Source organism: Dipodomys ordii, unplaced genomic scaffold (genome assembly GCF_000151885.1).
Source record: "Dipodomys ordii isolate 6190 unplaced genomic scaffold, Dord_2.0 Scaffold132, whole genome shotgun sequence".
Lineage (NCBI taxonomy): Eukaryota > Metazoa > Chordata > Mammalia > Rodentia > Heteromyidae > Dipodomys > Dipodomys ordii.
The window spans coordinates 28,601-39,639 of record NW_012267348.1 but is presented as its reverse complement, the minus strand read 5'-3'; the positions used below and the strand labels follow the sequence as shown (position 1 = coordinate 39,639).

Here is an 11,039-nt window from a genome sequence, read left to right as displayed (position 1 = left end):
CAGGGCCTCATGCATGCAAGGCAAGCGCTCTACCACTGAGCCACCTTCCCAGCCCCTCCATGAGACTCTTATCTTCAATAAACCACCAGAAAACCCAAAGTGGTGCTGTGGCTCAATTGGTAGAGCGCTTGCCTTGAGCTGAAGAATGCAGGGACAGCACCCAGGCCCAGAGTTCAAGCCCTACAACCCACAAAAACAAAAACAAAAATAAAAAACTGGCCAGTAGTCAGCCTTAACCCCTTTGCATCCTAGCTAAAAAGCCAAGAATATCTCTTGCTCTCTCAAGCTTCCCAGGCTGACAACTTTGAGATTATGAACTTTGCTAAAACCCACAGACCTTGAGACTTATCTCGGGATAAAGTGAGCTACTCTATCAATCAGAAGTTTGACCCCACCCAAGGTGGGGGTGGGGTTATTTTGTCTGTAATACAAGGATATATTTTGACTTTTTTTGTGTGTGTGAAAATACTGTACAGAGGAGTTACAATTACATGGGCAGGATAATGCGTATATTTCTTATCAAGCATTGCAACCTCCTCCTTTGTTTACCTTTCACATCCCTTCCCAGCCTCTCCCCACACCGCCCCACCCAATCTTCCCCGCCTCCCCCCACGAAAGTTGTAGTTTGTTTTGTTTTGACTTTTTGTAATCAAGTATCTATAGTATCAATAACATTGATAGTATCAGTCATGTGGACCAAGTCAAGATTATGTTTTGCAAAGCTGTTTTGCATCTGTAACCTTGATTGCTCGCTTTGGCAAACATCAGCTGAGTGAAACCCCTTCCTATAAAACCTCACCATGAAAAACAAGTGGGGCTGTTTGCCGAAGCGCTGAGAGCTGGAGACAGTCGCCATGTGGCTAATAAAAGACTTCAGTTTTGTTGAACTACATGAACTTGGTTTCCAATATTGATTTCTGTTAGTTTGTTCCATATCTCACAAGTTGTGCAAAATAGTGTCTCCCTAGTATGTTATTTTGATGATTAAACAGAAACAAAGTAAGTCAATTGCTTTGTCTAGGACTTAGTGCAAGATATATTAGATAGGTTTCATGAGGTAGCTGATGAAGAGAATATCAAGAGGCAACCAGGCAGGAAAAGTTTATTTATCAAACTGCTGCCCCACCACCACGTGCAAGGTGGAGAGGCCAAAAAGGGGAGACCCACCCTCAGGCCAGGACATCTAGGCCAGGGACAGGAAGAGGTGTGGCCAGGTGGGAGAAAGGTGTGGCCACATTGGTTCTAGGTGGGAAGTCAGATGGGAAGTGTGACCTGAGGCGCCCAGCATGTGACCTAGCAGGAGGGGGAGGTGCCAGTTACCTAGGTAACACAGATATTGGGTGGAAACTAGAAGTAGGGAGGTGTCTGCACGGGGCCTGCATGGCCCAGGGCAGACCTTACTTACCATATGAAAAAACAAACACAAAAACAACCTCAGTAAATTCAGCTTGCACTCTTAGTAACTATTAGACTTTGCAAGAAAACCAGATATCCTGGTACAAAGAACAAAGAAAAGGGATTGGCAAGATCCCTTCACACAGAGAAGTGCAGGCTTTTGTGTCTAGTGATCTTTTATAACCTACAAAGTTTAGGAGGCTGAGATGGTGGTGTAGTTGTGTGGGCCAAGGGCTTCATCATGGCCGGCTAGGATTTATGGCTGCTTGCCAAAGTTGCCCAAGTTGTATGCAGCTGCCCAGACCTGAAGGTCACTCTAAGAGGATCTTGCTGCCTTATATGGTGGTACCCAACCAAGGTAAAGGGGGGTTGGAGACTGATTATTTACTGCCTTTATTAAATGAGCCTAGTGTTGCCTAGGAAAGGAGCATGCTAGGTTATGGGAAGGGAACTTATTGGGCTAACAGAAACCCAAGATACATTATGCTAACTATGTAGAAACTACTATTACAACCAACAAAACAAGACAAAACAACCTCTCCCCCCTCCCCCCAAAAACAACAACAACAAACTTAGCTGGGTAACAGTGGCTCTGAAAGCCAGAGGGGAAAAATGTATAAAACTAGGTTGCAACCGGGTGTTGGTGGCTCACGCCTTATATCCTAGCTACTCAGGAGGCTCACAGTTCGAAGCCAGCTCTAGTTATAAAGTCCGTGAGCCTCTAATCTTCAATTAGCCACCTGAGAACCAGAAGTGGAGGCATGGCTCAAAGTGGTAGAGTGCTGCTGGGTTTGAAAAGAGGTCAGGGACAGCACCGAGTTCAAGCCCCAGGTGTAGTACATGTACACAGACACAGCAGCAAGTTGTAAGTTCTAGGAAAGCATTCCAGGCATTGGGTCTTGCTGGCAGGTGTCTCTGGTTCAAGCCCTTAGCCTGGTGGCAATGGTGGATGGCGGGCGGCCCGCCCTTTCCTCGTCTCCAATTTCACACATACCAGTAATTCCCACAGCAACTCCAAAACCAGCTCCAGACCACAGAACTCCAAGGCCTGGGAGGTGGTCTGCATCCCAGACAGAAGGCGCCTGATGGGAGGAACGCACTGGGCCCGCCTCTGGACTGCCCCGCCGAGATGGCGCGGTCTGGACGGTCTCCGAGGGCCGAAGAGGACAAGCATGGCACCACTAGCCGCGGCGTCGAGGTTGCAGTCCGGCCTTGCGCTCGCCCCTTTTGGCGGGCTCGGTGCTCCGAGGCTCCGCCTCCGGCGCAGACTGTCTGCATCTGCGGAGGTGGGCACTGCGTTCCCACTGGTGGAGCGGCCCGAGAAATCCCGCCCCCTCTCGGCCCGGACGCGAGCACGTTGGGTGGCTGGGGTGGGAGTGGGGGTGGGGTGCGGAGTGGAGAGCCGCTCAGGCCGGAGCCGCTCTACGCGGAGCCGCACGTTAGACGCCCGTCTTGACGCTTTCCACTTAGCCGTTGGGCCGGGAGCAGAGCCAGTGGCCTCGGCGGCCCGGGGTGGGGGGGAACTCAGCAGCGAGGCGGCGAAGCCGGCCTGCTGCTCCTTCCCCCCAGCCTGTCAGCCTTGTGGGCCGAAGCTTCCCGGGCTTCCCAAGCGGGCGCGATGGCGACTGCCGTGGAGACAGACCCCTCTCTGCCGGCTGTGGCCAGCTGGAACGGCGGCGCCGACGAGGAGATGCAATCAGCGTTTCCGGAGCTTGAGTCCTCCGCACAAAATGGCGACGGCGGCGGCCGCCGCCCCACCAGCGCGCAGCCCGGAGGCGGCGCGGGGCCTGAGGACACCGCCGCGCCCGAGGCCGCCCCGAGCCTCGGCCACGAGCTGCTTCCCGACTCCGCGGAGCCGGGCTTGGCCGCTCCACCTAAAGGCCCGGAAGAGCCCGAAAGGCCCGTTAGGAGGACTTTTCAGATCCCCAGGAAGAGCAGAGAAAAGAAAGGTGGTGCCTCCCCCTTCCTCCCAGCCCTCTTCCTGTCTCCCTTCCATCTTTTTCGTTAGGACCTCTCTGTCTCCTTCCCGCACCCACGTAAACACGCCTGCGGTCCGGCCGCCTTCCCCCGCGGCCCCAGCCGCACAGCTGCTGCGCTTGGCGCCAGAGGAGAAAGCAGTGGAAGTTGGAAGTAGCTCAGGTTTGAAGCTTGTCCATAAGGCTGCAGCTCCCCGAGAGGAAAGATGGTGCCTGGCGCCCCTCCCCACTCCCCGAAAGCAGAGAAGCTGGTGTGTCCTCCTACAGATGCTTCTGAGAAGTCTCCTTATGGAAATAGCCCCATGGCCATGGATTCTCGGGCTTTCTTTCTCCAAGGCTATTGCGTGCTCAGGACCACAAGTGTTTCTCTCTATGGAAGTTCTCAAGCTCTCTGTGTCTACTTGCTCGATGTCAGCATCTTCCCTTATTTAGAAATCACCATTAGTAGATGTGATCCATGCACACTTAATTTCCATCACACTTCATTTCCATGTAGGTTTTTTTTCCCCCCTCTTGGTTCTCAGGCATTATATTGACTAGATCTCTCTTTAAATCCATACTTGGTATGGTTTCCCTTGTTTTTCTTTCTTTTTTAAAGAATGGGAAGATGGGTTCTTGGCGCAGTAATTTCCCTGTGGGGGAAAATATTCCTTTATTACCCTAGAGTCTTCAACTTGGTCTTGGACTTAAAGATTCTAAGAAAGCCCAGATTGTTTTTGAAGCCAATGTGGAAAGATATACCAATTGCTTGCTTGAAGAAAAAAAAAACCTTAATGCCATATTGTAGAACTTGCTTTTTGCTATTACAGTATTTTTGACTGTCCAGCCATTTTTAAATAATTCTGGATTTGGTTTTAAGTTCTTCCTGGTAGACCTACTTCGCGGCTTAATTTTTCTGTGGCTTACTTTAGAAAGTTTTTTTTTTCCCTGTCATTTTGACGGAAACTTCAAGCATTTACTTAACCAGCTTCATTTGCACAACTAGAATACTTTGGGATTTTAATCAGTTAAGGTACAAAGAAAGTTTCTTTATGTTTGGATGACCGAGCCAAGGAAAACATGATGTGGGAAACCTTGTGGACGAAAAGGGAGCTAACCTTTGTCCATGAACACGAGGCATGTTTCTAGAAATATCTTTGAAGTTAGTTTTATTTTCAGATGTATGTCAAGGTAGTCAATTCTTTTGGTGTATTTAGTGAAGTTATATGGTTGTGGAAGGTAGATGCCCAGTAGAAACTGCTACTTGGAAAAGAATAGGTTCGAAGTCTAGTTTCATTATTATGGAAGAGGGGTTTAGTATTTTTCTTAACTTGATAAAAGTCTTTGTTTTTGTGGTGGTGGTGGTGGTACTGCAGTTTGAATTGCTAGGCAGGTATTCTACCACTTAAGCTAAATTCTCAGCTCAGGAGATAAGAATGCCTAAGAATATGGACGACCTGCTACATCGGTTCTTTATTTTTTTGTGCTAATCCTTGGGCTTGAACTCAGGATCTGGGCGTTGTCCTTGAGCTTTTTTTGCTCAAGGTTAGCGTTCAGAAGCTACTGCTCACTTTTTGATGGCTAATTGGAGATGAGAGTTTCCGGGATTTCAGCCTGGCTGGCTTCCAACTGTGATCCTCAGGTCTCAGCTTCCTGATTTGCTTAGATTACAGGCATGAGCCACCTTCACCTCTTTGTTAGGACTGAAAAATTCCTCTAGAAACCCGTAGAAAGTGTTTCAAATGTGTTTTTGAATTACATAAACCAAATGTATAAATTGTCCTTTAATAGACTTCTCTTGAACACACTTAAAAGTGGAATGGGAAATTAGAAAATATGAATCTTGTTTTCTTTCTGTTCTTTTTGAGGAACAGTTTATACTTTCCATTTTGCTTAGAGATAAAAGACTTGTTACCTCTTACCTGTAAGGGAAGTTGAGAGTAAGGAATATAACACTGAACTTCTAGTGTTTAACTTGTTGAAATGTACTCTGAGCAGTAGTTTTTCAAGTAGTGCAATAGCAGGTAAAGTAGGACTTAAGCAGCTATTTTACCACCACCATAGACCTGCCTAAGCTGAGAGATTAGTGTATCAATTTCAACTTTTTGTTACTATTTTTAAAATGAAGTGTAGGTACTGCTAGTTTCATACTTAGAAAATCAGCTGGAAGACTTGAAAGATCTCAGTATGTGTAGGTTTGGCAGATATTCTTAGCTAGACAAGTCAAAATCTTTATTGTTTATCAATACATATTGTTTTCAATACATATGTCTTAGTTTTTTGAAGTGGTCAGGGCTGTATTGCCCAGGTTTGTCTCAAATGCTTGCTTGCTTTAATGCCTGGGATTAGGCTCACCATTATGCTGTGCTAAAATATTCTTGTTAAACTTTTCAGTGTCAAAAGTTATCTTGCATTCATATTAATATGAATGTTAATTTGAATTAATATTAATATTACAGACCCTGCTTGTGCCTATTTGCTAGGGAAATTTTAATTAGGACATTTTTTTTTTGGTTTTTAAACATCTTACAAGTAATACTATGTTATAATTCTTGATAACATCTAGAATACTTCCATTTTAATTTAGTGGTAATACTGGCAGACAAACTGTTTAATAAATTATAGGCATTGTTCCAAGCACATTTCATATATTAACATAATTTCTAGAATCCTGTATGATAGATACTACTACCTTTTTACAGATGAGAAAGTAACTAAGGAGTTAAGGAATTTTTCATTCAACTAGTAAATGGTGGAGCTAGATTTGAGTTTGAAGACAATACTACTCAACTTGTAGCGATTGTTATTTTTAGTGGAGGCATGGCTCAAGTGGTAAGAGTGCTTGCCTTGAACAGAGAATCCAAGCGAGCTACTGGCCTAGAAGTTCAAGCCCCAATACCAGCTCAAAAAAAAATTTTTTTTTCATGGCCTTAATTTTAACGCAGCTTTTGTGTTGACCAGTTCATGTGAAGTCTTTTCCCTATTAAGTTTAAAAATACTGCTTCATATGCATTTTGAGATGGACAAACTACATTCACAATGAACATAATTTAATCAATACTGACAGACTAAATGAAAATGATCTGTTGACAAGAAGGGGGTATATTTTATTTTACTTGTTTTTGTGTGGGTACCAGGTCTTGAACTCAAGGCCTTTACCACTTGAGCCATAGGTCCACAGCTGGCTTTTTGATAGTTAATTGGAGATGAGTCTCAGAATTTTCTGTCCAGATTGACTTTGAACTTCCATCCTTAGATTTCAGCCTTTTGAGTACTTAGGATTGCAGATGTGAGCTACCAGCTCACAGAAGAGTGTACATGAGGTATGTTGTAATATCTAATGGTTGAGCTGTTGTCAGTGGTGTAAAAAGACACTGTCCTCCCACTTAGAAATTGTAAAATGTGTCATGTTAGTAAATGCTTCTCTATCTTTTTTCTATAGTATGTCATCAAAGGTCAAGTCAGTAACATATTGGATATAATTTTTCCCTCCAAAGTTCTTGGGAAATGGAGTAGTAATGATGTGCTTACTGAAAATTGTTCATTTTGTTTAATGTTTTTTGTAGAGCACAATAGAATCTCAGAAATTCATTGCTTTTATTTGTAGGTTTTCATACTAGTTTAGTCCAGGAGAGTTAATGGCTAAGTTTTTCTCCCAGTATTCCATCTTTCCTGCAAAATTTGAAGTTGTCTTTTTGAAGCCCTGGGGCGTGTGTGTGTGTGTGTGTGTGTGTGTGTGTGTGTGTGTGTACGCACGCATGCGTGTGTGCTCCAGTGTGTGTGTGCACGCACACGTGCGTGTGTGCGCCAGTACAGGGTCTTGAAGTCAGGGCCACTCACTCATGTGACTTTTGCTCACTGATGGCAGGCACTCTAGTCACTTGACCACATAACTCCCTCCAGTCTGGCATTTGGCTGGTTAATTGAAGAGTCTTCAGACTGTCCTGCTTGGCTGACTTTGAACCTCAATCCTCAGATTTTACTTGAGTAGCTGGGACTACATGTATGAGCTACTTGCATCTGGCTCTACACCTCTACACTTCAGGGAAGTGCTCTACAGCGCCACAGTGCCATTTATGGTTTTCTGGTGGTTTTATTGGAGATAAGAATCTCACAGACTTTCCTCTTGTCCCTTGACCATAACTCCAGTCTGGCATTTGGCTGGTTAATTGAAGAAAGAGTCTCCAGACTGTCCTTCCTGGGCTGGCTTTGTATCGCAATCCTCAGACCTCAGCCACCCGAGTAGCTAGGATTACAGGTGTAATCCACTGGCACCCGGCTACACCTCATTCTTAAATTTCCATGTTGTTTTAGTAGTTGGGTATGTTCTGAAAACAATGAGTCTTCGTACATAGAAGTAAACATAAGCAGGAAATTTTCAGCAGAATCTAGTCATCCCCACAGAACATTTTGTAGGTGTGTACAAATTGTAAGTAATGGAAGTAAAATTTTTCATTGGCCATATCACAGACTCCCCAAAACAAATTGGACTGGTTCAACTTGATCTTCCTCAGTATGTACATTGCTAATTCTACACTATGTTCAATCTTGTTGACTTAGTGCTTCAGGAATTAGTGTTTCATTTCTATGTAGTAATTTTTTAGATTAAAGAAAAAGTTAAGGTGGGCACCAGTGGCTCACACCTGTAATCCTAGCTACTCTGGAGGCTGAGATTTGAGGATTGTGGTTCAAAATCAGCCTGGGCAGGAACATCTGTGAGATCTTATCTCCAGTTAACCACCAAAAAACCAGAAGTGGCTCAAGTGGTAGAGTACTCGCTTTGAGCTGAAGAGCTGAGGAATTGTGCTCAAGCCCAGAGTTCAAATTCCACAGCCAATTAAAAAAAGAAAAAGGAAAGTGATTAATTCTAAAAGAACAGACAGGAAACTATTATATTTAAAATCATTAGAAATGAATCGTTAGTAGAGCCGCTGTTGACTCAGAATTGCAGACCACCTTTGACCACTAACCTAACCTTGCTAATTAATTCCTCCTCTTCCATGGGTTATTTTAAATCAGAAAACTTTAATTCATATTGCTCACTTCTGTCTTTTAAAAGTTTTAACATTTTTGTTTATAATATTTTTTACATGGATATATTGCAGGAAAACCTGCATTAGTAATAAATAATTAAAGCTGATCTAGGAAAGTGATCCTTTGATAGTAAAACTACTACTTGAAGTGCTAGTGGCTCACACATGTAATCCTAGCTACTCAGGAGGCTGAGAACTGAGGATCACAGTTCCAAGCAAGCCTGGGCAGGCAAATGCAAAACACTCTTCAGTTAACCAGCAAAAAACTAGAAGTGGAGGTATAGTTCAAATAGTAGAATGCCAGCCTTGAACAAAACAGCTAAATAATGGGGGCTGGGAAGGTGGCTCAGTGGTAGAGCACTTGCCTTGCATGCTCGAGGCCCTGGGTTTGATTCCTCAGCACCACATAAGAAAAAAGCCAGAAGTGGAGCTGTGGCTCAAGTGGTAGAGCGCTAGCCTTGAGCTGAAGAGCTGAGGGACAGCGCCCAGGCCCAGAGTTCAGGCCTCACGACCGGACCCCCCCCAAAAAAAAAAAAAAAAGAAAAAAAACCCAGGTAAATGACAACCCAAGGCCCTGAGTTCAAGCCCAGTACCAACACAAATAACAGTGATTTGACTACACATAGGGTAGAAACAACATAATCTTAGAAGTCAAATTCTTTTTTTCTTTTTTTTTTTTTTTGTCGGTGTAGGGCCTGAACTCTGGGCCTGGGCACTCTCCCTTAGCTCTTCAGCTCATGGCTAGCACTCTCCTACTTGAGCCACAGCACCACTTCTGGCTTTTTCTGCTCATGTGGTGCTGAGGAATTGAACCCAGGGCCTAATGCATGCAAGTCAAGCACTCTACCACTGAGCCACCTTCCCAGCCCCTCTGTTCTTTTTGTTGTTATCTGTATTGGATCTCGAACTCTGGGCTTCACACTTTTGTTGGGGGGGGGGGCTTTTTTGCTCATGTCTGGGGCTCTAACTTTCACTTCTGTTTTTTTTGTTTTGTTTTTGCTGGTCAATTAGAGATAAAAGTCTCACAGATTTGTCACCTCTGCTGATTTTAAGCCTTGACTCTTAGTTCTTGGCTTTCACAGTAGCTAGGAATATAAGCATGAGCCACTGGTACCTGACAAATTTCTTTTATTTTGGGGGGGGGGTCCAATCGTGGGGCCTGAACTCTGGGCCTGGGTGCTGTCCCTCAGCTCTTCAGCTCAAGGCTAGCACTCTACCACTTGAGCCACAGTGCCACTTTCCGGCTTTTTTCTTTTTGCTTATGTGGTGCTGAGGAATCGAACCCAGGGCCTCATGCATGCAAGGCAAGCTCTCTACCACTGAGCCACCTTCCCAGCCCCTAATCTCCTGTTCTTGATTCGGTTGGATCTGATCTTGGGAAACTTTTTCCTAGAGCCATTTGGATATTTATAAATGTCATTCATAAGACTTAAAAACTATCAGTATAAGCAGATGACACCTACCATGTACCAAATTATTTTGAGGCTGTTAAATTGTTCACCAGGCATTGTCTCCTGGTTTTACTTGCAGGTTTGGAGCCAGGTAGCTTAATTTTTTTCTTTTTACTGGTCCCGGGGTTTGAATTCAGGGACTGGGTGCTGTCTCTGAGCTTTTTTTTTTTTTTTTGCTCAAGGCTAGTGCTCTACCACTTGAGTCACAGTTCCACTTCCAGCTGTTTGTTGGAAGTCTTTCATTTATTTATTTCATATTTTTGTACTAGAGTTTGAACTTATTGTACCATTTGAGTCATGTCTCTAGCCCTTTATGTTTTTTTTTAATTTTTTAAATTTTTTTTCTATTCTTGGGGGTCATGGGGCTTGAACTCAGGGATTGGGGACTTTTGCTGAGCTCTTTTCTCAAGGTTGGTGTTGAACCACTTTGAGCCACAGCAATACTTCTGGTTTTCTGGTGGTTAATTGGAGATAAGAGTTTCATGGCTTTTTGGGCTGGCTTTGAACCATGATCCTCAAATCTCAGCCTCCTGAGTAGCCAGGATTGCAGACTGAGAAACTGGTGCCTGGTTTCTTTTGTTATTTTTTGTCAGCTGTAGGGCTTGAACTCTGAGCCTGGGCACTGTCCTTTAGCTCTTCAGTTAAAGGCTAGCACTGTACCACTTGAACCACAGTGCCACTTCCGGTTTTCTGAGTGGTTTATTGGAGATAAGAGTCTCATGGACTTTTCTCCCCATGCTGGCTTTGTTTTTGTTTTGTTTTTTGTGTTTTGTTGGTCAAGGGGCTTGAACTCTGGGCCTGGGCACACTGTCACTCAGCTCTTCAGCTCAAGGCTAGTACTCTACCACTTGAGCCACAGCAGCACTTCTGATTTTCAGGTAGTTAGTTTATTGCAGATAAGAGTTCCACGGCCTTTCCCACCTGGGCTGGCTTTGAACCACCACCCTCAGATCTCAGCCTCCTGAGTAGCTAGGATTACAGGTGTGAACTGCCGGCACCCGGCTTTGCTTTTGTTATTTTTTGAACAGGGTTTCACATTTATGGCTGTTGTCCTGGACTGTGTAACACTTTATTGGTTGAGATGAGATCTCATGAATTTAAGAGATTAGCTTCAAACTTTGATCCTCTTGATATCCTTTCAAATACCAGAATTACAGATGCAAATGACTACATCCAGTGATCTTGATGATTAAATGAAAGAATGC

General features: G+C 44.3%; 1 protein-coding gene across 1 annotated transcript in view; it reads left to right on the top strand.

Annotated features, from left to right (window-relative positions):
* Positions 1-2,790: 2,790 nt before the first annotated feature.
* Fam208a (family with sequence similarity 208, member A) overlaps positions 2,791-11,039 on the top strand; it is a gene marked incomplete at its 3' end in the record, with an annotated part of 28,805 nt that continues 20,556 nt past the window's right edge. Inside the window, exon 1 of the mRNA XM_013030716.1 lies at positions 2,791-3,344. Coding sequence (XP_012886170.1) covers positions 3,014-3,344 — 331 coding nt within the window. The remainder of the gene's footprint in view (positions 3,345-11,039) is intronic.